At 36.7% G+C, this 27,002-nt stretch overlaps 1 protein-coding gene and 1 long non-coding RNA gene across 2 annotated transcripts in view; one reads left to right on the top strand and one right to left on the bottom strand.

The window, feature by feature from the left end:
• Nucleotides 1-506: 506 nt before the first annotated feature.
• The window catches only part of LOC117599099 (uncharacterized), a 69,223-nt gene continuing 42,727 nt past the window's right edge, over nucleotides 507-27,002 (top strand). Inside the window, exon 1 of the long non-coding RNA XR_008303699.1 lies at nucleotides 507-709. This is a non-coding gene — a long non-coding RNA (uncharacterized LOC117599099). The remainder of the gene's footprint in view (nucleotides 710-27,002) is intronic.
• arrb1 (arrestin, beta 1) overlaps nucleotides 3,825-27,002 on the bottom strand; it is a 32,664-nt gene continuing 9,486 nt past the window's right edge. The window contains exons 2-16 of the mRNA XM_053239934.1: nucleotides 17,193-17,223; nucleotides 16,789-16,849; nucleotides 16,536-16,580; nucleotides 16,189-16,385; nucleotides 15,437-15,496; nucleotides 15,265-15,332; nucleotides 12,140-12,275; nucleotides 11,382-11,466; nucleotides 11,225-11,297; nucleotides 10,923-11,060; nucleotides 10,735-10,818; nucleotides 7,696-7,719; nucleotides 7,000-7,070; nucleotides 6,130-6,181; nucleotides 3,825-5,169 (exon numbers count right to left, since the gene is read on the bottom strand). Of these exons, the coding sequence (XP_053095909.1) occupies nucleotides 5,058-5,169; nucleotides 6,130-6,181; nucleotides 7,000-7,070; nucleotides 7,696-7,719; nucleotides 10,735-10,818; nucleotides 10,923-11,060; nucleotides 11,225-11,297; nucleotides 11,382-11,466; nucleotides 12,140-12,275; nucleotides 15,265-15,332; nucleotides 15,437-15,496; nucleotides 16,189-16,385; nucleotides 16,536-16,580; nucleotides 16,789-16,849; nucleotides 17,193-17,223 (1,237 nt within the window). The 3' untranslated portion in view covers nucleotides 3,825-5,057. The remainder of the gene's footprint in view (nucleotides 5,170-6,129; nucleotides 6,182-6,999; nucleotides 7,071-7,695; nucleotides 7,720-10,734; nucleotides 10,819-10,922; nucleotides 11,061-11,224; nucleotides 11,298-11,381; nucleotides 11,467-12,139; nucleotides 12,276-15,264; nucleotides 15,333-15,436; nucleotides 15,497-16,188; nucleotides 16,386-16,535; nucleotides 16,581-16,788; nucleotides 16,850-17,192; nucleotides 17,224-27,002) is intronic.

The following is a 27,002-nucleotide window of genomic DNA, read 5'->3' as shown; positions in this document are numbered from 1 at the left end:
ACAACAGAATCGAGGAATCATTTCTTAACTTTACTGTTGAACATGGAATAACGTAAAACTGCAAAACAACAAAATAAAGACTTATAAGTGTGCAAAGCCAATAATATGTTAACCACATAAGCATGACAAAGGCTCTTTACACAGTGCATAGCTAGCATCAGGTCTATCAGAAACAGATTGTACAATTAACGCAATATTAAAAAATATAATATTAACATCTGGCATATAAGATATGACAAATTAAAGTAAACATGCAAAAGAATTATAATGTGGCAGTGTCCTCCTACCGAATGTGCCTTCGGATCAACTTAAATCAAGGAACAATAACAGCCACAACCACATGCTCTTCCCTGCTACTGCTGAAACCCTGGCTCACACTTGTGATGTCATCATATTAGGACCCAACAACATTATATGCAGTACTTAACCTTGAACAGAAGGGGGCACTCAACTACAACTTTTATTAGACTAAACTCAGAATGCTCGTATAGAACAGCACAGCTGGTTTGTTCCAGCCACTACCAACAGCAAGAGTTCTGAATTCCAGTTTGAACGCCATGGCACTGTGTTTGCCTTGTTTGATAGACAGAAGTTTTTCCCCTACCTTCCTTCTTTCAGAGAAGTGGTCGAAAACTCATTGAAAGAGCTCTGTGAAGCAGTCATCTGATGTGATTTGCTCCCCTCCTTGAGACAAGACCACAGTGGCCAGGTAAAGGCTTTGTTAGTCAGCAGACTGATGAACTGGGTGATTTTGTGTTGATCAGAAACCTTCTTGGTTAGAGACTGTGAGTGTAAGCATGCACGTGTGTGATTGAAACCAGGTGTGCATGATTAGTAATCAGTTGACTGTGAACATGACAATGAGAGGGAGTGTGGGGGGAACCCGGGAGTCCATGGCAGTCATGTTTGTAGGTCATGATGTTCTCTGACACACAAAACTCACATAAAAGTTCAAGTGCACAGACAGCTGGGAGAACAAAATTAATAAGGGTAAAGGCTGAAAAACAGAAGTGAAAGTTATTTTGACTCATTTCTATGCAAACAAAAACATTTAATAATAAATAATATTAATAATAATAATAATCAAGCACTAAATCTTCAGCTGAGACATTTGTTTATGGCTTTGGCTATGCACAGACAAACCAGCCCATCCTACCTTTATACAGTGGCATTTCTTTTGTCATAATTGGATGATTGGTTTTGTCTTCATTTATGGCTGTGTGTTGGCTCACTTTCTTTATTTTTCATATTCTTTAATTAATGCCAATAATATAAAATGACTGGCATTCACCTGATTTATCAATAAATCCATTTCTATCCAGTTTGATAAATGAGGCCAAATATCTGTACAACAGCCACATCCCCTACATTCCAATTAATATAACCGTATTACCCCATATTTATAAATATTTATTATGTATGTTGGCAATTTCACTACAACTACCTCAGCTCGATGTTGCACAGTAAATTGTTTTACACATCGAGTATGTATTTGTAGTGTCTTGAATAATAAAAACTATAGCTGTATTAGATGATTTAGTCTCTTCTTTCTGTACCTGCCAGCTTTGTAACATCTATATCCAACCCATGTTACTAACCCTGCACTACCCTTCTACAATACAGCCCAATATTAGTGCCAGAGTGAAAGGCACAAAAGGTTTGTAGGACCTAGTCTTTTTTTTGGTTTACATATTCTACCTGGCCATTACTTTGAGGATGATATCCTGATGCTGGTTTCACAGAGATTCCCAACTTTTCCAAATGTGTTTTCATTTGCAGTGCATTAAGGTGATTTCAAATCTTAAAATTCTTTTTGCTGTTTGATCGCAGTAAAAGACTTTATATTATACACTTTATATTATACTTTGCACTACACCTGAAATATTGCAAGACGAACTACTGTAGGGTCTACTATAGTATTTTGCGATCAATCAGTAGCAGTTACCCATTCAATCTCTGTCCAGTGGACACACATATTATCTATGTAGCTGACGCATGTTCCTATGCAATCTGCTGTTAAAAACATGGATATAATGAGAACTGAATAAAGACATTCCTCACAGAAGAATTGTCACATGTTAAGTCCTGTTATGTTGTGGGAGGAATTTCTGTTCAGGTCCACTTGTCCCACTGATCATCTTTATCCTATAATGAAACATTTTTATCCTGACGGGAGTGGTCTCTTCTTGGATGACTCCATACAACAGTGGCTCACTGAATGTTTGTAATGAGGATGAAACTTATGTAAATTATATGCTATGGCCTTTCCAGGCCTCGGCACTCTCAACACTGCGGCCCAGGTTCGATTCCCGGTCAGGGAACCAGCGCCAGCCACTGGGGTTGCACTTGACATTGGGGAGGGTTGCATCAGGCAGGGCATAAAAACTGTGACTAATCAAATATGCAAACCAATGATCTGCTCTGGCGAACCCTAATGGGAGCAGCTGAAAGAAGGAGAACAGCAACAACATATGCCATGGCCTTTCCAGTGGCCAGGTCTAAACCTAACTGAAAACCTAGGGGGAGATCCTGGACACCTCAGTAAGACACATTATGCTGTTTTTTTTTTCTTTTCATTTGTCACTCACCTGTATTGATCCCACAATATAATTGTAGTATATACTGTAAAGAGTCTTCATATTAGAGTACAAACTCTTTGTCCATTTAGTTATTTTTCCAGTATCATTGTATTAAATTATGTCCGTATATGTAACTTGAGTTTTCTTTATAGCCTACTTTCTTTGGACAATATATCAAACAAATAAATATCTTATTTTTTTAGGAATTTCATTCTTAAAACATGCTAGATACTAACAAACAATGCAGCACAGTCTTTCATTAAGTTATCTATAAAGAATTTCACATGTATATCTCAAACAAATAATATAGAGTCTGGATATATAGTTTACAGTTTAATATATAGTTTGAATAGTCTAGCCTAGTATTTATTAACAGCATATCTCATTTGTAGCATTGTCTGAGTTAGTACCCAAGATCTATTATAAATGACAGGTCAGTTTTCGGCACTGCTACTACAAGAAGAGTTCCAAGAAGAATGGCTGTAAGTATGGCTGTCAGTAAATCCAAGCATTTTTTATGCATCAGGAAGTTAAACACCTCTCTTTATTGAAATTTTAAAACAAAAAGATGTATAGTAGTACAGTGATAATATTCTAATTAAAACTGCAATAACCTTTCACAATACAACTATTTTACATGGAATCAATTTATTGAACATGGAATTAAAAAAAAAATTTTCAAAAAAGGACCAAAACATGGAAAACCAACTTAATAGCATGTTAGTCTGAAACATTTTGGCTTCAATTTCCTTTACCCAAACACTAAAATAAGCCATATGATTTATATATTCTTCATATTCCCATTGCCATTGCCATAGACAGTATCCTCACAAAAAGAGATCTAAAACAGGGTTTAACTAAATAAATTTAAATATAGTTCACAGTGTGTGATTTGCAAAGATGTCTATAGGGTTTATTCTTTAATCATGTGCAGTGGTTCTTAAACTTTTTTTGGCTACTGTAAAAAAAATCTTTTAAACCAAGTACTCCTTTAGCAGACTTTTTTTTTCTTTAGAAAAGTGTATGTAAGGGAAGGAACATAAAGCATAAAGCAGTATTCAGTGCAACAATTAGCTATATATTGCACAATACAATTATATATTGTATCAGCTAGAAAATTAATATTTTCTGAATATTTTAGAAAAATGAATATTTAATTATACAGATTGAGGCAGTTAGCTTGATGCAAATCCCTTTTCTACATATCTCAGAACTGGTGACTGGTTGTTTTGGATTCCCTTGTAGTTGTACCTGCACTGCCATTTCTAGAGTAGTGTTTTTGTTTGTTTTTTTTTTAAAGCGACTTGCTCATTTTTTCAATGTAGCACACATAATTTGTGCTAACGTTCTACCCTATACCCTAAGAAATAGAAATAAAAATGCATTTAATTATAGCTGATTCTGATGCACAGTAATGTTATTTAGTAATGTTATCTAACCCTAGTATGTGACAAGGAGGTGGGAGTGGCCAGGCTGTAAGGATGCACGTCTGGCGCTGAGTGGTCTAATCAGTGGGAGAGAGATAAGGAGCAGGTGGATTTGCTGGAGAGAGAGAGAGACGCTTATGTGTTTTATGTTTGCCTGTTTTACGTCCTGTTTGAGTTCTGTTCATGATTGTACTTTATGTTTGTGTTCAGTGGGTTCCAGTGTCTTCCTTGTCTATCATTGAAGTTTGTTACATTGGTGCCAGTGTCTCCACCTGCTCCTTATCTCTCTCTCCCACCGATTAGACCACTCAGTGCCGGCATGCATCCTCACTACAGCCTGATCATTCCCTCCTCCTCGTCACAACTTATTAAATCTGTTTAATTATATTAGTATCTCTAATTACATTAAATTAAGTTCTGAAAAAATTGTGTCTGTGCTCACTAAGGCCAATTTACACTAAAAGCCTCTCTGAAGTGTTTCACGGGATGCATTTTTAACCTACATTAATATTTTTACATGTGACTTTGTTCAATAATTGACTTTGCTCATTACTGAATGCAGGACTGTCTATTAAAACAAGACAATCTGACAGTGGTCATAGTAATAACAATTCTTCTTCTTTACAGAGTGTTCAGGACAGAAATAATTTAAATAGATTTAATCACAAGTTATGGTCTCTAATTTTTTCTCTTCTAATGGAAAAGAGAACAGGGGAAAATAACAGCAAAGGCATGCTACTATTGAAGGTCATTTTAACCTTGATCAAATGCTATTCCTTACTGTGTCTTTCCATAAATACCACATAGGTACCCTATAGAAAGCCAGTGATTTAATCTCACCTGCTAAATGCTTTTTTTAAGGAAGTAATGTTTTTCAACACTTTTACATTTTTACACCCATTCAGGATGGAGAATGTGTATGTAAACAGAGCACAACAACTACACCACAGTGATGTGTGTTAAAGGGTGTCACAAAATTCTGGTTTGTCTCTGCATGGGTTTTCAGTGGATCCCTTAAGGTGTGATAAAGTAAAACATTTGTTGTCTTCATCTATCTGTCATTCAGCTTAGGTGAGTCTGTACCTTCCTCCTCTTCTTCCTTGTCATCCTTTGCTCCAATAAGTCGCTGCCTTGCAAAATCTTCAAAAATGATATCATCATCACTAGAAACAAATGGAGAAATAAAAAGAATTTTACCAGATACACTGCTTTCCACAGAATTTAGTTTTGTTCAGTAGGTTTATCATAAAACAATGTACTGCAACATTCACATTTTCCATGCTCCACTCATTCATTGAAAGGTCACTTCCTGGAGAATGCTTCACCAGGTAATTTTGGGATACTTTGTGAACATTCAGAGATTACTGGTGTCACGTCCATGTCTGCAACTCACAAAGTTGCTCACTACATCTTTTATGATCCTCAACCCACAGTTTCATCACATGTCCTCCAGTCAAGCAGCTATCCCCACTCAGTCACCTAATTATTAAAGGAACTCTAGTGCTTGATATCACACTACACCTATTAAATAACCCATTCTCTGTTATTTCACAAAGTTTTGCTTTACCATTGTGTCAGTGATGATTGCAAGCCTTAGACTTTGTCTATAGTCTTGTCTAGTTTGCCTAACTCACATTTCTTTATTAGTTTGTCTACTACATTGGTTTTAATAAATCCAGAAAACCTGCACTTTTTTCCTGATAACTGATAACTGGTGCAATGATTAATAATTTTATCTCAAACAATCTTGAGTTAAAAAATATTCTAGAAATGTTTTGTTTTGTTTCACTCCTTTTTTCACTCCAGTGGCACCTCTGCACTGATTAGGACCTGATTTTTGCCTTAACTGTTGTTCAGTGTGTCTCCCATGTGTCTTGTGAGGTTATCCTTAGTCTGTGCGTATATACTCTCTTGGTTTGTTTTGCTGTTCTGTTGCTTATGATAGTATGTGTTAGGACAGTGTTATCTAAAGATAAATTCCAGAACTGTGAATGTGATTCTGCAATGTTTTAAAAGGACAAATAGATAACATGATGAAAAAATATTTACTATAAGTAATAACTGCAGTAAAAATCATTCCTTTGGGGTGAGTTTTGTATAACTGGACAATCAAAATTACTTACTTTGTGTCAAACTCGATCAGGTTTGTGTCAATGGGTGCATCATTTTCTAGTGCTTACACAGAAAAAGAACAAAGGGTAAAGGGAATGGTAAAGCAGAAGTAAAAAGTAAAACACTACTGGGTAGCACAAGAGTAGTTATAATACATTTCAGGAAAAATGAAGCACAGCAGGATAACATGTAAATACTAATCTGTTAAACAGGTAACTATTAAACTAAGATCTTTTGCTTTGCCTGGCTGGCATTGATTTATGATATCATAGCCACTATATGAGGGTCTTCTCAGCCCACTGCATATGCTGCTCAGCCATAACGCAGGTGATAATCCATACAAGAATCTGTTACACTAATATTTACCCAAACTAACTTGTTGAAAACCAATTCCCTGGATGAAGACAGAGATTCAGTTATTCTAACTGCATATCAGACTTATCATGTTCCTTAAATCATATTCCTTGGAATTAATATGGAATAAATTGGTTAATGAGATGAAGTTAATCAGACTTGCTTGGATCAGATGTACTTCTCAGGCATGGCTATGACTAGTAAAACACCAAGAAGGCAAACAAATTCTGACAATGAAAATTGTAAACACAGACAAACAAGGATAGAAGAATCCTCTATACTTTCTTGTCCTACTGCCTTACATGCTTATTTATTTCTTTTCTCAGAGCCTGTGGTTAGCAAGAAACATCAACATGAAATTTCACATGATGTTTGTACATATTATTGTACATATTGTACATGGTATAAACATATCAAGGTCTAAATTAAAGTTATTTTTAAAGTTTATTATTGAGGTAACACTTTCTTTATTACTTCAATAAACAAGCTTTGGCAGGCAATTTAAAAGAATTAAGTTAAATACACACCATCTTTGTAGATGGATTCTTCTACTGGTTTGGGATGCATCAAAGTGAAGGGTAGCTCTACTGCAACATCACTAGGGAAAAAAAAACAGTGTGAACAATAAGATGTTCAGCAAAAGATTGATAATCTATGAATGTACAAATGCTGCATTGCCTTTAATTTGCAATACAGTATTAATATTCAAATATTCCTGGTAAGTATTTAGCTTTTGTTATTTTGTTTTTTGTTCTGTCAAAATAACAGAATAATAACAGAACTGTAAAATTAATGTTCTGCGCAATATGTATTTAATGTCCATTTGTTTCAGTTTCAACGAAGCAGTATAAAATCATAATTTGAAGAATAAAATTATTTTGCTGTACACTCAAGCACTGGAGATTAAAGATAAAGCCTACTATAATGTACACAATCTGTTATTTATTAATTTATTGATTATTTACTTACATTACTTACTTTATTTATTACATATTTTTGTACTACGTATTATAGTATTATAATACATAATACTATAATACATAATACTATGTATTATTTTTACTATTGTATTACTTTGTTTAAAAAATATCTACTATTTATCAGCTACTATTCTCTCTCTCTCTCTCTCTCTCTCTCTCTCACACACACACACACACACACACACACACACACACACACACACACACAGAGTAAAGATGAATATCGTATCAAACTTGCAATACCTGGAGGCAAGATCTCCCAAGAGCCTGTGAAGAATAAAACAAACTTAGTCTTTCCGTGGAGTTGAGGTCAAGATGCCACATATAGCACTCTAATCCTTTGTTTCTTGCTCATTTTTATTATTCTTAAATTTGCAATGTCTAAGGAGTGTGTATTTATGCACACTTTGTGTGACAGTAATTCTAGTGTTTGACCTGAAGAATTCATTTCATAATGTTATAAATTAACACATTTAGTACTTGAGAATCGCTGAACTTTCCCAACATCTTGTATTTTAGGGCAGAATGACGAGCTGTTGTTCTGCCAGATGGAGGTGAATGATGGACAATGATCAAATACTAAACTATTTAGACCAGGGCATCCTCGACAAGCACTTACCCTACTTGGTGCATAATGGTGATAGATAGATGCATAAAAATAGCAGGCTTTGGGCCATAATCAGAATTAAGTTGTGAGTGCATAGTGAAGAGTTAATGCTGAAATTGTTCACAACGGTATTTAGACCTCAGACATAACTACGGACTTCAGTGTTATTCAGACATGTGCATGGGGGTTGTGACAGCTTTCTTGCTGTCCATCGCGATGGTTAGTTGGAGAGTTCATGAATTGCATGTGTTGTATGAAAATCATTTTTATTCCTAAATAATCTTGAGCTTTCCAGAAAATATTCCAGCAATTGTCAGCAAATGTCAGTGCACTCCTTTTTGACTCCAGTGGCAGCTCTGCCCCAGTTAATACCCCTGATTGTTGTCCTAACCCTTGATCAGTGTGTCTCAATGTGTTTTGTGAAATTATCCCTAGTCTGTGTATATATACTCTGTTGGGTTGGACTTGATTAAAATTCTAAGCCATGTAGTATATCCTTTAGTCTTAATGTGTCAGTGTTCACTACTTTCAGAAAAATGGTCTTTTTCGTGGTGTTGATGAACCAACCTGCTGTAAGATTATAATTAGGATTTTCTGTTGTTATCCCTGCCTGCTGCTACTCATATTCAAGCTATACGTTTTAAACAAGATATTTGAAATGGCCTGAATAAAAACTGCTTCTGGCTCTTATTTGTTACAAGAAAATGTTTACTTACAATAGTATGTATTAGACCAGTGGTAGTACAGATGATCTATATAAAAATCTCCAGAAGTGTGAATATCATTCCATAAAGATTTAATAGGACAAATAGAAAATATGATGAACAGTCATTAACTATAAGTAATGTTTAATTAGGAGTTAATAGCAAAATTGCCTCACATCTGTATTCAGACCTCAGACATAACCATCTCATTACTCAGACACGAGTACACTAGTCCAACACCACTGGCTGACAGTTGGATGTAACACTGAAACGTATATTTTGGGCATTGTAAATACACTCAGAATATTTATGTAATGCCATTCGAGTCCAATAATAAATACATAAATATGACTATTAATTAATAAGTAATATTATCCCTTGCATGGAAGACTTTAATCAGAGACATGGCATTGTGAGGCTCATTTTTTTAATGGATAACATAATATGTTATATATTATTAACATAACATTATTGACTTACATTGGTCAGTAAGTATAACAGATGATGTCTTTCACTTAAGACAGCTTTTTTTGTTTGCCATCACTATGGTGAGTTGGCAAGTTCATGAATTGTATATGTTATTGGTCACCATGCAGTGTCTGCATTGGGGACCAGAGTTCAAACAAATGTCCGAACACATTCCTGCGAAAGATGTTATTTCCATGGTATATTAATAAACCTACCAATCTATTTGCTCTGGCAGATGAGTATGTGCCCTGTGTCCAGTGGGATCTCTCAAGCACAAAGTGGAAATGATCACCAGAAGGTGGCTCACTGACTAGCTGTTTTTGTGTTTTACAGAGCTTCCATTAAATGCCATCAGACACATGCTATGGCTACCTGCTGGGTAGCATTAGTGTTACCTGCAGATATTTGTGAAGTGTCAACAGAAAGCTCACCTTTTACCTTCTCCAGATTTTACAAAACGAATGTTGCTTCATTGCACCACCATGTGCTCTGTGGTAAGTTTGAGTGTTTTGCATCCTCAAAAGCTAACAGTATCAGTGTTTTATGAGTGCAAAGCTGCCAAAATTTACGCATTTTGTGTAGGAACTCTGCATTTGAAAATCAAAGTACACTCAAAAACTTGCAGAAAGAGCAGTCTTCTAATCCCCCCTCCTCCAATAAAATGGTAAATAAGCCCAATCTACAATCCCCATCTCGGAGCCCCTAAGGAGACATGGTGATGGAAAAGATATGAGATGGGAGGAAAATTTCTATGTCAATTCTTTTGCGTTAGCTCGTAAATCTTTGCGTTCCCCCAAGAAACTTTGCGTTCTCTCACAATTTTTTTGTACTGTCTCGTGATTGCAAAAGCATTGATATAGAAATTTTTCTCCCATTTCATATTTTTTCCATCACCATGTCCCCTTAGGGGCTCTGTACTAAGCTGCACATAACATCTTTTGTACTTCCCAGCATGTGTTCTAGTATCCACATCTTAACTACAACACACAAGACAACAGATTAAACAAGTGAATTGTGAAAGAAGTCTATCGAATATGTACTATGTAGATTATAAATAAAATTCTCTGGTGTAGTAACGTATTAATATAGTCAGGCTATACTACTATTTTAAAGTTCATTTTTTTATATGTTTGTTTGACTGGGAGTCATCCTCCATATAGTGAGAAATACAGAGAAATGGCCTGCATAAATTGTGCAAGCAAAGTTCTTCTCTAGCTCTAAGTAGTTTACAGGGCTACACATGGCTACAGGAACACTGCAGTTACTCCCTGGATTCTTATAACACTGGAATATAATTCATATTAAATGAATATTGTTTTAAAACATGGTTATTATCTTCATTTTATAAATGTTACTTTGTAATACTTTTTTTTATTAATACAGTACATCTTAATTTTTAGGATTCACCTAGAAGTATAAGAATCATACAGAAGCTAGACATATCAAAAGAAAAGTTAAGTCACTTAACTGAAGCCACTAAACTGAATACAGGTTCAAACTTACCCACCACGAGACACCACCAGTTTCACTTTGACTTTATAAGACACAATGATACCCAGAATTTCTTTACTGGCTCCCTCTCGTAACCTTCAGGATAAAGCGATGAAGCCAATATTCAAAGAGAGCATTGCAACTGTTTCCACTTATCACAAGTAACACTAATATTGACTTCTTATATTAGGAATACTCACAGTGTACTTGAGGCTAAATTTGTGTCTTCATGTTTGAGCTTTCCATCTAGAGCTAAGCCACGCTTCTCTCGGTTGTTGGCAAGAAAGGGGGTGAGAGTATATACCTTACAGAATGTTGCACTTGGAGCCACAATGTCACTAAACAGACAACGTAACATGAAATTAGATAGATATATATATATATATATATATATATATATATATATATATATATATATATATATATATATATATATATATACGCATATATATTTAAACCTCTACTGCTGTATTGCTTCATCATATGTGTACTGCATACTTACTCTGATTCCTCCATTGCCACTGGACATTTGTACTGAGCAGTGTTGAAGAGACAAATATCAGCATATTGACGCACTATAATTGTTTAAAAAAAAGATCATTACATAAATTTGTCAAATGAATATTCTGTATAAAATTATAAGGTGTATTTATAAAAACCTGAGATCTTCATTTTCTTCACAGTCTTGTTTGTGTTGTTTGTGACGTGAACATTTACACTAATTGGTTCACCATGGTAGTAGATCTGAAGAAACAGAAGCAAAAATAAGATGGTCAAACACTAATCACAGTTTTAATTCAGTTTTAAAATAAGATCTGTTTCTAAGTCATTTAATTTCAATAAACTGAAATAAAGCTACTCTAAGCTGTCTCTAAACTGTCTAAGCTACTTTGTAATTGGAACTGAAACTAGTGTGCAATTTTAACTCGGGTGCTATCCTTGTGCAACTACCTGTAGTATTTTGTAGCACACTACTTCAACCACTAGATGGAGCTTATATACTATTTAACTCAAATCCACCTCCCTACTCATGATTGATTGGTAGTCCAAGAGTCCTGTAAGAGAATTGCTCCTTCCAGCACAGTTTTGTGATTTCACCTTATGCAACATAACAAAGGAAATAATAATTAGTTATGAATGTGGTGTACCACAGGAGAGAAAACATTCAAATTCTGTAATACCTATTAAAAACTATTGCCATAAGACTTGCTTTTCTGCCTATCTCTGGAACAGGGAGAAGAACATGCTGGTTTATGTCATTTTTAATTTAAAATGCTCAGATGTAAAATACTCTGCTTCATTAAAACTGCATTCATTTGAAAAGCAAGAGTAAACCTTATGTATCTCAAATTTACAGATACATCCACAGCTTTAAGAATACTATTTTTTTGACTGGCTGCTTATGGAACTTGCTGACCTCTTTGTCCAGCGAGGCCTCTAGGTGTAAGGGTTTATCTGACATGAGAAACTGTCTTGTTGTCTCTGCCATTGGTTGTGGACCTGGCTTCTCTGGAGCATACTGCACTTTTCTGATGATAAGGCGCACTGAGTTCCTATGCCAAGAAAGAGTATTTGGTACATAATCCTTTTTACAGAAGCAAAACAATGGCAATAAATTACTAGTTAGGTAACACAGTGGTATAGTATAAGGAACCGAATAAAGCAAATATTTTCTTTGTGGTCTGGCTCAAAACATGGTGAGATTGAATACCATAACACATGATAGACAGTGTGGTTATACGAGAATAATCCAATCCACGCTGGTGTGATATGGCCTGATGAGAAGTGGAATACCACCCAGAAGGGGATTATTTTCATATAACTGCACGATCTGGAGTGCAGAGCTTATAACATAGTGATTTGCCAGTGATTAAAATGTTTAATTTATTAATGAATGACACTTTGTGCATTTTAACAGTTACATTATAATAACAATAAACATGGTCGTTCCCTCACCAGCATCTCCTTTTCTCTTTCTCTTGTTATTTTACCCAGAAACTGGAAAGCATAAACTCCTCTGTTCTGAAGACTTTCCCATACTGGGAAACCACCACATCAATAATTATATGTTTTTCATTGTTAAATAACAATACAGTTTTTTATTCATTCTTTTTATTCATTTTTTATTCATTTTATTTCTTTCAGGATTTTTCTGATTTTCCGCTGAACAAATCGTGAAGACCAAAGTCATACGGACATGAAACTTGGTCAACAGGTAGTACTCCATGCCCTACCCAGGCAAGCAAGATGGGTGCAAGCGGCCTAATGGTGGCACTATAGTGCAAGCACTAATGTTTTGGGCCATATCATGAGAACCATAATGACACTCAAAAATCTTTTTTCCTCTTGCTCCTTGGCTTAAGCTAATTTCTGCCATGATGTTTTTTGTTTTTAAAATTTCCATAATATGCAAAAACTACTTTTATGTACTAGTCTTAGAATTTTTGGTCTAATTAAACAATATCGCTGCCAGTTGTCAATCAGTTGTCAATCAGTTCTAAAGAGGCAGAACCTAATTTATTCAAACAGCTGTAACTCATGATTGCTTGTGTGGATTCATGGAACTTGAACGGCCTATATAAGACAAAATTCTAAAGCCATATGAAAAGTATGGGGCCTGATTATACATAGGGGGTGGAGCTAAGATCAGCTAACTGTTTCTTGGGAACCGCAAGTTTGATTGAGCTGAAATTTGGTATGTTGTATCTACACTTACCGAACACTTTATTAGGAACATTATACTAATACTGGGTAGGGCCTCCCTTTGCTCTAAAAACAGCCTCAATTCTTCATGGCATGGATTTCACAAGATGTTGGAAACATTCCTCTGACATTCTGGTCCCAAATCCCAAGGGTGTTCTATTGTATTCATATCTGGTGAGTGGGAAGCCCACTTAAAAATACTGAACCTATTGTCATGTTCATGAAACCAGTTTGAGATGACTTTTGCTTTGTGACATGGTGCATTACGCTGGAAGTAGCCATTAGAAGATGAGTAAATTGTGTCCATGAAGGGATACATTTTTCCTGTCTTCAGCTGTCCAGTTTTTGATGAGCCTGTGCTCACTGCAAACTCAACTTTCTGTTCTTGGCTGACAGAAATGGAACCTGACACAGTCTTCTGCTGTTGCAGCCCATCCGCCTCAAGGTTCAAAGTGTTGTGCATTCTGAGATGCTCTTCTGCTCACCACAATTGTACAGAATGGTTATCTGAGTTACTGTAGCCTATATATCAGCTTGAACTAGTCTGGCCATACTCCGTTGACCTCTCTCATCAACAAGGTGTTTCTGTCCACAGAACTGCCACTCACTGGATGTTTTTTCTTTATTGCACCATTCTGAGTAAACTCTAGAGACTGTTCTGCATGAAAATCTCAGGAGATCAGCAGTTATAGAAATACTCAAACCAGCCTGTCTGGCACCAACAATCATGCTACGGTCAAAATCACTGAGATCACATTTTTCCCCATTCTGATGGTTGATGTGAAAATTACCCAAAGCTGCTGGCCTGTATCTGCATGATTTTATGCATTGCACTGCTGCCACATGATTGGCTGATCAGATAATTGCATAAATGAGTAGGTGTACAGGTGTTCCTAATAAAGTGTTCAGTGAGTGTATGTGCTAATGTGTAAGTGGATTTTTGCTGACCTATTTAATTAAAATACACAAAACCAAGCATATCTCTTGGGAAAGAAGGTGTACAGTGAAATTTCTTGAAATGATTCTTTTGCTTAAACCATACAAAAGGAGCTTTTAGGAGCTTTTAGCTCCACCTACTCCAACTTGTGATAATTTGCATAATATGTGGAACCTACTATTGCAAGCGAGTGCTAGGATTTTTTTTTTTTTTTTGCCAATCTTCACAAGTTTGGTGTCAAACTACTCAGAAGAGTGTGATACTTAATAATTAGCAAAAACATGTTGAGATTTATAAACAATATGGCCACCACACATCAGTCAGTTACAAGGAGACAGAGCTGGTCTACTCAAATAGCTGTAAGGTTCTGAGGACGTTGTGGTCATCAATAGGGGCAGAGCTGATTGACTTGAAATTTAGTGTGCCGCATTGTTCTGCTAATCTGTACCTGGATTTTTAATTATCATTGGATTATTTAAAAAGTATGGCCACCTCCATCCATTCAGCAGGCATTTCACGCAACTAGTAATGAACGATTGTCAAAAACTTGATAAGTATATTCATCTATGGTCTCTTTATTGTTCAGTGTAACTGGCCTCTGTGGTCACGGCTTATGAAGAGTGCTTGGACCCTGCAGATTGCCGCTTGTGGCTATATTTATTATTACTATTATTATTATTATTATTATTATTATTATTAAGTTACAGTTAAAGGACTACTGAAAGTCAGGGATGCTGCAGCACCCTCAGCACCCTAACTTCCCCTTGATTGCATATCTCGATAATTTGGCTATATGAATAAGCATATATCTTAGTGTCACTTGTTTACCAAACTATTGCCTGCTAAAACGTAATCATATTTAATTTTTTTATAATGGAGTGCACCAAACTAAAATGCTCTACCTTTTGTGAATTTTCTCCTCAATGTTTTCAGCACAGAAAGCCTTTACTTCAAAGTCAACCCCACATGCCTTTTCAGATGTGAGAAAAACAGAAGAAAAGAAAATGTTTTATTGCTTCACAACACAAACTCTTGGAATTCCCATTATTTTTGTTTATGATACAGAAAGTATACCTTCCCAGTATCTTCTGGTCCAGGTTGCAATGTGACAGAACAGGGTAAATTGGGAGGTATCTATTAGAAAATATATGAGTTCCATTACATTATAGTGCTGACAATGAAATGAAAATATGAGGAGCTTTTGCTTAGATGTTACTTACACAATCTAAAACTAGCAAATTTACAAGAGTTCACACAAAACAAACATGTATTAAAAACATGTATAAAACAAAAATGTTATAGGGCTGTATTCAGCGTTGAGCTATGCATGCTTAGTGAGGATTTAATACCAAAATTGTGCACATCAGTATTTAGACTTCATATGTAACTACAGACTTAAACGTCGCTCAGAAGCTATTGGAGGTTGTCTAAAACAGAGTTTTTCTAAAACAGAGGTGTGTCAGTTACCCGTGATTCTGATCTGAACTTAAGAGTTAAAAGCAAGCACTTGCTTTAAAGATGGTGGCCTTGGCGCTATTGAAAACCCCTGTCTTGGGTATCTACATTCAAGAAGAATTTGGCAACCTTGAAGACATGAACAACACGCAAGTAATTTGCATGTTTGGGGCACCCAGATATTTAACTTAGGCACATACATAAGGCTACTCTGAATATGGAAAAGTTAAGTCGACAACTCTGAATACAGCCTATATTTAGTCCAGCGTGAGAGTGGCTTACCTCACTTCTACAAATTAAGCTTCAGCTTTGTAAATATATAATATGACGAATAGTATCTGTAATTAATGGCACAGCAGCAAGGAATTAACCTCAAAGGTGAAGGGATAGGCATGCTCTCCAAGCTTTTTAATCAGCCGCTCCTGTAGACGTGTCAGGCTTTTCTTCTCCTCAGGCACAGGAGGAAATGCCTGTATATTGGCCACAAAGAGGTCCTTTCGAAATGTCAACCCAAGAACATCTAAGTCCTCTCGCCCATAGCGGAAAGCACACGTCAGCGTTATAAACACTGTGGATGAATGACAAGGAGCCAGTGACACTAAATACTCTACCTGCTCAATTAGTAACACAAAAAAAAAAAAAAACTCGTACTCAGTAAGGAAAGAACATGCTGAAAATAATATATTGGTCATAACGTTTCATTAAGACCTTTTCTCACCTTTTCTCTCCTTTAAGTACTCTGGATCAATTAAAACCACTCCATCTACAAAATGAAGGTGGAAAATGAGTTATAGGTCCAAAGGGCAGGCTTAAGTTTCAGGCTCAAATTCTTAGCCAGGGAGCAGATGGAATATATCAAAAATATCTTTTTTTATTTTTAATAAGTTAATATTTCAACATTTAAAACAACTGATTAAAAACAAAGGATAATTTTAAAAAATAATAATAAATAAATAAAATAAAAGGCATACCAACAGGCTCTACAATGTCCACATGGTCAACAAAGTCCCTCTTGCCAAGATACACAGTTAGCTTAAAAAGATAACGAATATATAATGAATCCAAATTGGTGTTTCAACACGATATTGCATTTCAAATTATATTAAACATAATATTAACTACATATGGAGAAATGCAAAATTGTAATGTTACATTAATAGTATTGCCTTTAATATTTTAAGACATTATTGTTATAAATATGGATAATAAAAATGTAAGTGAATATATATAAGTGGTAAATTATGCCATTATGTTGCATAATGTCCTATTTCAACTAAAACAACAGTAGCTAATCAATATCACTTATTTATCACTTTGATTCTTTCACGAAAGAGATTTTACATTTATGTGAATGAGAAAACAGACTTTAAATTACCTTTCCATTTGGACTTGCCTTCTTGAATACCCTGTGTGAAGAGAAAAAAAGCAGTTTAGAAATGCTTAACAATGTTCTTTTGGATCTAAATGTAACACACTCCACTTTTTAAAAACACATCAATCACCATACCCATAACAGCAGCCAAATGAGCCTATACACATACTGACAGCTCATGTGGAAGGTGAAGTATGGTATTGGGGTGGGAGCTGCAGTTTATAAGTGACATTGTTAATCTGACATGGTCTCCCTGTTTGTAAGTGGGGGTGTCACCCCAGTGACAGTGTGTCTTTTCTTTCTGCCAGTGGACCACTTTCTCCAAGCACTGATGAGTTCTTCACCAGACCTATTCATTCCACCTTATTTACTCGTCTATGGCAGGCATGTCTATGGTCCCAAGAGATAATGGGGAGTTGGTAGCACTTCTTTATGGAAAAGCGCAGCATACCATGGCTCTGCAAACAAATGTAGACCCAGGACTATCCATATCCTAGCCAAGTATGTGTGTTGCTTTCCTATCATACATCTCTATAGAACGCCATAGTTTCTCTGGAGATTATTGGATGGTGACTTGACAGGCACAAGTAGCAAAATCCTACTTGAAATTCAAACTGTTTTGAAATGAAACCAAGCACATCTCTTTTGATATTAAAATGTGGGTGGGCTCCACTGTATTTCTCACATTAAAGGAAATCAAGGGAATATTGAAAATCAAAATTTTTGTGAAAAAAAATAGGAGCAAATTTTTATTATTTCATTATTAATATGGCAAGACTGGTTTAAAGTAGATTATGCCTTAAATGATTAAATAACAAATTTATGTGTTGTTTGTGGCACTTGACCTAATATTGCTCCTCATAGGTCCAACCTGCATATGAGGGTTTGAGGGGAAAATAAGCTAGAATGTACATTGTCACCGGTTTCCCTTGATGCTGAGAATGTACAGTGCCTCAGAAGCATCTGTTTCCACAATGAACAGCCGTGCTGGTTCAGAATGAGTGCTGTGATAAAGGCTCTCGACAGGGTTTGGAAACTTGCTCTGCCTTCTCATTTAAATTAAGAGTACATGGACATGCATTCACTAGGTCAGTTAACAGGGATGCCAGACGCCTGCAACTCATGTTAAAGCAAGTATAAAAATATGCAAACCACAGATAACGCTGCTGTTCCTTGATGTTACAGAAATGTGATGCTTTGCCTGTGAATTTCTCACATTGCTGCCTTGACAAATAAATTATTTTCTACATGGCCTGAAAAAGAAAGAGAATAATTCAAAATATCATCCAAATAGTCAATGTTGCATTGTCTAGCATGTCTCTCAGGACCTCACTTCAAAAAGAGTGAATGATCAAGGAGGCATATAGCAGTCCATACAACATAACTAAATATAGTTAAAAAAATAAAGAAGAAAAATCATAGCAACACAAAGGGTTCCAGCATTTTTGGTGATTAGACCCAAATAATCAAGATTAAAGGAGCTAACTAAGGATGTTTTCACATATGCAGTGTTTATTCCATTTAAATCAAACTCTGGTGGATTTCCTCTTTGGTGCGGTTCATTCAGGCAGGTGAGAACAGCAATTACTCTCAGGTGTGGACCAAAATAATCACTCAGAGACCATCTTGAACTGTTTTAAACTAGTTATTTATAAAACAATATTGTAATCTATTGACCAACGACTCCTTGTTTTCCGTGCTCAGATACTTTTTGTAATTCTTACACAGAAATTCTTACACACACTTGGTAAAAGTTTCCTGAGATTTTTCCATTGCCATATTTCTGACCAGTGAATGAAAAACTTTTACACATCCTTAGCTCTACATATTTTTGTTTTAATTATATGCAGTGAGCAAACAACCATACCAAGGAGCAAACAAAAAAGATTCAATTTCTGACGGGGCAAAAGGACTAATAGGTGTGAATGCACCCTAAGGGTGCTTTCACATATGCAGTGTTTAGTTTTTGGCACATATCTAAGCATTTAAAGATTTCATTTCAATCTCTCTAAAAGTTACCAACACAGTGATTTCCTAAAAGCAATTGCTATTTTTTTATTCTTATTTGCATAATGTTTGTGTAATAAATAAAATACAATAACAATAAATATGACCATGGAAACTCGTCTGCCTTGACACTAGCCTTTATTTGCAGCCCACAGACTGACAGGGAAAAAAAGTCCTGCCCATCGAGCAGTCATTCCAGGTTCAATAATAATATCCTTTAATTTATTTTTTAAATAGCAAATAGTAGTTATATATTATTAAAATTCTATTTATATTATAACTTAGATTTGGAGTCTTCAGTAACTCTGTTGTCATCTGTTATTTCTGTTGGAATTATCATAAACTGACTTAATATTTTCCTGAGGCAACAGACTATACTGTTAAGGCCAAAAGTTTACATACACCTAGGCCAAAGACATTCGAATTCAATTTTTCACAACTCCACACAGTTCATGTGTGTTACCATACATTTCCTTGGCTTAGTCAATTAGGGTATCTACTTTATTCCCATAAAAGGCAATTTCACGATAATAGCTAAGCGACAGATTTATTTCAGCTTTTATTTACTGTAACAGATTTACAAACACTTTGGTAGTGTTTTGTGGCATTGCTTTTTAATTGAATTGCTTGAAGTTGAATCAGACAAAGGGTCAGGGCTTTGTGATGGTCACTCCAATACTTTCATTTTGTTGTCTTTAAGCCAGTTTTGTTACAGCTTTGGCGGTATGCTTAGGATCATTAGGATCATTGACCCAGTTCCGACCATGTTTTAACTTTCTGGCTGATGTCTTGGGATGTCATTTCAGTATTTCTAGATAATCCTCCTTCCTCATAAGGCCATTTATTTTCTGAAGTGCACCAGTCCCTTTTCCAGCAAAACACCCCACAATATGATGTTGCCACCCACCAACATGCTTCACAGTTGTGATGGTGTTCTTTGGATTAGAAGCCTCACACTTTTTCCTCCATACATGGCCCTGATCATTATCTCCAAATAGTTCATCTGACCAGAGAATACTAATCCAAAAGGCTGGTGATAACCTTCTAAATTCAGTCTGGCTTTTTTATGACAGTGTTACAGTTGTGGCTTCTTCGTTGCACAGGAGCCATGTTGATGTAGGACTCTCTTAAGGGTGGATGTACATACTTGGTACCTGGTGCCTCCAACTCCTTCAGCGGTTACTTCGTTGCTGTCTTGGGTTTTAGTAAAACCTTTCAGACTCAAATTTGTTCATTTCTAGGAATTTGTTTCTCTTTACTGAACAATGCCTTGTCTGTGTTGGAGCCCAAACCTGTTCCAGCATGACAGTGCCCCTGTGCACAAAGCACAGTCCATAAAGACATGGTTTGCCAAGGTGGGTGTGGAAGAATTTGAGTGGCCTGCACAGAGCCATGACCTCAACCCCACTGAACACCTTTGGGATGAACTGGAATGCTGACTGTGTGCCAGGCCTCCTCGCCTCTCATCAGTGCCTGACCTCACTGATGCTCTTGTGGCAGAATTGGGATATTCAGGAATCACACAGGGGTGTGACTGGTCAGGGGTCCACATACAGTCTCCTCTGAAAGTATTGTAACAGAAAGGCCAATTCTATTGTTTTTGCTACACACTGAACACATTTGAGTTTGAGATTAAAAAAAGAATATGAGATGATATATGAGAATCTCAGCTTTCATCTCCTTATATTTACATCTAGACGTGTTAAAAAAAAATGTAGAACATGGCATCTTTTGTTTGAACCCACCCATTTTTTCAAGTGATCAAAAATATTGGAACATGTTACTGACAGATGTTTCTTGTTGCCCAAGTGCATCCTGTTAGACTGATTGTTTAAACAATTAATAGCTCTGAATGTCTACTCTTGGTTTGAGTTTCCCTGTGAATACTGCATTTGTTGTTAAAAGGATAAACCAACATGGGAGAAAAACAAGCCATTTTGAAGCTGAGAAAATGGGAAACACAATCAGAGCCTGAAAGAAACGACTGGTGTACTAACAACCAGACATCAAACAGATCTGCCAAGGAAAACAACAGCAGTTGATGACAGAAATCTTGTGAGATCTGTGAAGAAAAACCCAAAAACAACACCAACAACCTCCACAGGGCAGGGGTGAAAATGTCACAATCGACCATTTGAAGAAGAGTTCGAGAGCTGAAATACAGTATAGAGGCAATACCACAAGATGCAAACCACTCATCAGCAGTAAGAATCAGAAGGCCAGATTGGAATTCACAAAGAAATACAGAGATGACCTACAAAATTTCTGGAACCAGGAGTAGCCTCTAGCAAAGGAAGGAAAGGCCAAAGTGTGGAGAAAGTAAAGCTCATGATCCAAAATATACAAGCTAATTGGTCAGGCACGGTGGAGGTAGTGTGGGTTTGGGCTTGCATGGCTGCTTCTGGAACTGGCTCTTTAGGGCCTTTCACACCGCGGGAACCTTTTCATAGTACCTGAACTAATTGTGGAACTACCCACTTTTTGGCGTTTTCACACCTCCGGAACTGGGTGCGATTTTAGTACAGGACTGCCTTTTTCGAGAACCAAATTAGCTCCTACTCCGGAGCAGGGTCTAACCAGCACAACTGATACTACCCGTGACGTAAGTAGATGTTGATTGTCCAAACGCATACGAAAACGCCTTCACCCGCCATGATTTAAAACGCCATGTAAGCATGCTGTAGTGTCAACTTATTTCGCAAGTATGGAGAACAGCGATAGATGGACGTGAGACGCAACAAAAACACAGCTCCGATCACAGCGTCCTCCATCCTCCGGTTGTTTACGTTATTCTTCTTCGTTTCCGTTGTTGAACGCCGCGCACAAATGACGTCGCTGTCGACCGGCTTACGTCACTTCCTAGTGCCCACTGCCGGTGCGAATGCAACACTTTAAAAAGTACTGGGAAATAGTTCGCGCAAATTCGCCCAGTACTTTAGTACTGTACATTTAGTTCTGGAACTAAAGCGGAGTGAAAGGCCCTATTAATATCTATTAATGATATAACTCATGATGGTAGCAGCATATTGAGTTCAGAAGTCTACAGAAACATTCATCATGCAGCAAAATACACTGACTGTATAGTGTACATCAAATCAGCATTGATTCAGTCAAGACATTGATTGTACTAATGTACAAAAGTATGTTTTTATTTGCGTTTATTTCACGTTGTATCAGATAAATTGGAAACAACTAAATAGCTCGCACAACTTGACTGTGTACATGTAATCATGCAAAAGAGAAAAAAAATTATTGAAAATAATTACAATTTCTAACAAGTAAGAAATATACAGAGTGCCAAAAGAAGATCAGGTAAAATGCAGGTGACAAGTCCTAGAAAGACGGGTTGCATGAAGGACTGGGAAAACTGGTCATCAGATTTCAAGCATCACAGTAAAGGGATCTCTACATTTTGTTCACTTTCAGCTCACAGTGCTGTGGACAGAACATTGTTTGAATTACTCACTTTGTGTAGGTGCGACCTGCACTACTGTATGCTCTAAAAGTATCAAGGACTTGGCTGAAGATCAGATGGACTGCTTCATTCTGGACCACCTGCAGGGGTTTGGTAGTGATTGCAGTCAGCAAGTTTTGTAGTCCAGGCGTGAGATGTCAAGGGCCTGATTCTTAGCTGGAGAAAGAAGCAATGGGGCTTCTCATTTGCTGACCCTAAAAAGGATTTTAATAGTGGTTTTTAACCTCAACATATAAATTCAAGCAAAACTACACAATCTAGTTTGATAATGTTCACACTAAGTGCCATAACTCAACTAAGGGAATTGAGTTGCACATACATAGTGGGGTCATTCCATATCAGTTCAGGTAATTCAGATGTTTTCTATCTGTCTAAATGCTCAGAAGTCATCACAAAAGGCCATTTTTAATGGCAAAAAATGGCAAAAAGTGTCACCTTTCAAAATTTTCCAAACATCAGTGCTATTATTGGCTTATAGACCTCAATTTAGTAGATGTAGTTGCTAACAATCAGAGTTTATCTGATGACATTGACTCAGTAGTAGAATCATGAAAAATTGTGTGAAATATGTTTAAAGTATGGTCATGTCATGTTCCAAGCAATATCCTTCCATGTTTAAATTTATCTAGATATGAGCCTTATTTCTGCCTGTTCGACTATACACAAGTCTGAGACCACTAATAATTCTTCTATTTTGCATTCTTTTCTAATTTAATACAACAATTCTCATTACAAATTATATTAATGAGAACAACTTGAGTGAAATATTTACATAAATTTCAGAGTTTCTTGGTATTTGGTATGTCCTCTTTTTGCTTTAATGACAGCATGCACTTGAGCTACCATGGACTCTACAAGTTTGTGCAAAACCTTATGATCCATTTGAGATCACGTGCATTGGAGTGTCATCTGAACACATGCTTCAATAAAAGAGATTATGCATGAGGAAAATCTGACCTTTTGTACAAAGCAATTAACATGGTCAATATCACAAATGTAAATAGGGACCTAGAAATAGTGCAGAATCTTGAATATTAAATATTCAAGATATTGAAGATTTACTTTCTTCATTTTAAATATTTTACAATTCTAAAACCTTCTGTTTATTTCCAATTTAAAAAAAAAAAAATCCCAGATTTTCATTGTGGTCTCAGACTTTTGGACCCCACTGTATATAAAGTAAATTGTTTGACTGGATCCCAGACTTTAGCATATTATTTCAGGTAAGTTACTTGAATTAACTTTTTTTCTGGCTATTAAGCAAAAGAGTAAGCTATAAAAATATCTTAATTTAATGGAAGTGAAAATCAAGCCTGAGTTGAAATAGAACCACGATGATGATTACCACTAAAATTTTTATTGGATTAGCTCTGTTATTTCAGGACATATACATTTGTAATGACATTAACAGCATGCTTATTAGAAGTACTTTAAGGATTTTAAGCATATGCTTACATTCAACCCTGTAAAGTGGATTTTACAAATCTGCTATTCTGGGGACTACCACAAATTAAGGTGGATATAGTGAGTGATTGATTTTCATTGTAACACACAATGGAACTACACAAAATTTTATTACTAATCACTATCTAGCCTCAAAATTGTTAGAGCTAACAACAAAAAGTTTACAATTCTTGCAGTATAATTTAAAATGTCTGTTCCAAAAAAAGTAGACTTACCACTGTAAAATCTAGCCCAGGCAATTTCCCTCCAGAGCACCAGAGCACCAGAGAATTTTTAATGACTTCTTCAGTTACCCAGATCATTTCCTGAGTATCCAATATAATAAGAACATGGACTTGAACTCTTTGTTCATGGACTTGTGTGAAGACTTAATGTTTGCCTGCAATCATGTATGTACTGAGCCATGTTTCTTGGATAGTGATTTTGTATATGGCCTTGTTCGTCTCTTCTTGACTTTGTTCCTTGCCTAGCCCTTTGATCTTTGTTGGATTTTGATTACTGGTATTTCGAACTTGCTCTGCCCACTGACCTTGCCCCCTTGCTACTGTTTTTGGATTTATTTGCTTTCTGTGTTTTTGGCATCGACCTATACTGTCTTGACCTTGACTTCTGTAAAATAAACTTTGAGCATATGGATCTGTACTCAGTGTCTCTGAGTCCATTGTTACAGCCACACAGTCAACAGTTGTGATTGTTCTGCTCACCTTTCAATGTAGACAGATGTAGACATCAAACAGACATTAACCTGTGATAAAATGTAGAATTGTCCTTATGAATGAAAATCCATTCAATTAATCAGTGCATGCAAATCAGTGCAAGTTTAATTTTATAATTTTAGTAGCATTATCTTAACTTAGACATGATAAGAGATCCAATGAAACAAAACACAATAATGAATGTGGCGATGCGATCTGCCATTTTTTGTATGAGGGGCGGATATAGGGTACGCTTTGTGGCTATAAAAGGAGATAGGACTGACGCCTAATTAAGTGCGTCCAGTTGGGTCCTGGAAGTGATGTCTATTTTAGTGTGCCGGGTGCACATTCTGGAGCGTGGCTGAGGAGAACTACGGATGCATTGAGTGAAGGCTGATCTCTGCGAGGGTTTAATTTGTACGCCGCCGAGCGCGTTGGGCGGGGTGCATTGTCAGTCGCAGTAGTGATACGGGGGCTGGAAGGTGTTGCAGCAGGCTTTTTGGTGGGGCGCTGCTTGATTCAGTGCGACGCTGTTCATCTGTATGAGCTGCAACTACGAGCATGGGTTATTCACTGGCTGTTTAGGAGCGCCGGCACAGATTGGATTGCTTCCTTTTTTTTAATGAGTTGTACTCTTCGACCAACCTTCTGCCTTTTACTAGAACCATGCGTGGGTTATGGATGCGTTCAGGGCTAATTGGATGACCATTTCATTTCAGCATCCGGTGAATGTGGGACTTGAGGAGGGGTACCGGAGGCGAATAGCGACGTGTTTGTCAGTACTATTTGGTTGTGTTTTTGTGTGTATGTGGTTGTGTATTTTGAATTTTTCTTTCTTTTGTTTATTTTTGTGAGCAGTTTGACTTGCTCTTTTCCTCCAACAGCCCAAGCTAAATGTTTCTTTATTGGGGTTATTATTTAAGTGTATGTTTGGTTGTGTCTTATATTTTGTTTTCTTTTTTCCTTCAGAATTAGGGGGCTAGCATTAGCCAGAGTCCTCCGTGTGGGGTTGGTGCGGCTATCGGCTTGCAGTGTTCACAACGGGTGATTTGGTGCTGTGGTGGCACGTGTGGTTGCTGTGTTTATTCGATAGGCAAGACGATTTCCCCAGTTCTGAAGTGGTAACCTAACCAGGTGATTCCACCGGCTCCTTTGATTCCGATCCCCGTGTTGGGCGAACCTTTTGAGCATGTCATTGTAGACTGTGTGGGGCCTTTACCAAAGTCTAAGTCTGGTAACCAGTTTTTGCTCACAATTGTGTGCTGCTACCAGATATCCAGAGGCTATTCCGCTGCACAAAATTACAGCCAAAGCAGTTGTTAAAACTTTATTAAAGTTTTTCACTACGTTTGGCTTACCAAAGGTTGTGCAGACAGATCGAGGAACCATTTTTCTGTCCAAAATGTGCTCACAAGTTTTTAAGACATTAAACATTACACACCGTATATCCAGCGCTTATCATCCCGAAAGTCAGGGAATGTTGGAAAGATTCCACCAGACATTAAAAACAATGCTGAGGAAATATTGTATTGAGACAGGAAACGAGTGGGATGAAGGAGTTCCATTGCTTTTATTTTCAATTCGAGAAACAGTCCAGGAGTCTCTCAAGTTTAGTCCATCAGAGTTGGTCTTTGGACATACGGTGAGGGGACCTCTGAAAGTATTGAAAGAGAAAATGTTAGGCATTGAGCATGGTGAGAAAACAAATGCGCTAGAGTATGTAAGTTTCGTGAAAGACAACAAGAATCTTGTACATGGGCTCGAGAAGCTTTGTGTAAAGTTCAGGGGGAAATGAAAGCATGTTATGATAAAGGTGCTGTGAATAGGTGATCAAGTATTGGTCTTACTTCTGGTTCCTGTTTCTGCCTTATCCGCACAATTTTCTGGGCCATACGAGATCTTAGAGAAAAAGAGTGATACAGATTATGTAGTGAGAACTCCTGATAGAAAGCGTCAAAAGCGAGTGTGTCATATTTATATGTTAAAAGCTTATCATGCTAGAGAGGCTGCGGAATCTCTTACCACAGAAGAAAGAAGTGATGCTGTCGTTCCAGTAGGTGTTGCGTGTGAGATGAGTCCAGCTATGGAATAGGAGAGTGCTGACCTGGATGGATTTTTGGATTCTGATGCACCGCTGCTGTCTTCCAGGTTATCAAACTCTGAAACTCTTGC

Source organism: Pangasianodon hypophthalmus, chromosome 14 (genome assembly GCF_027358585.1).
Source record: "Pangasianodon hypophthalmus isolate fPanHyp1 chromosome 14, fPanHyp1.pri, whole genome shotgun sequence".
NCBI lineage: Eukaryota > Metazoa > Chordata > Actinopteri > Siluriformes > Pangasiidae > Pangasianodon > Pangasianodon hypophthalmus.
The sequence above is the reverse complement of the archived record's forward strand: the minus strand, read 5'-3'. Positions and strand labels throughout refer to the sequence as shown.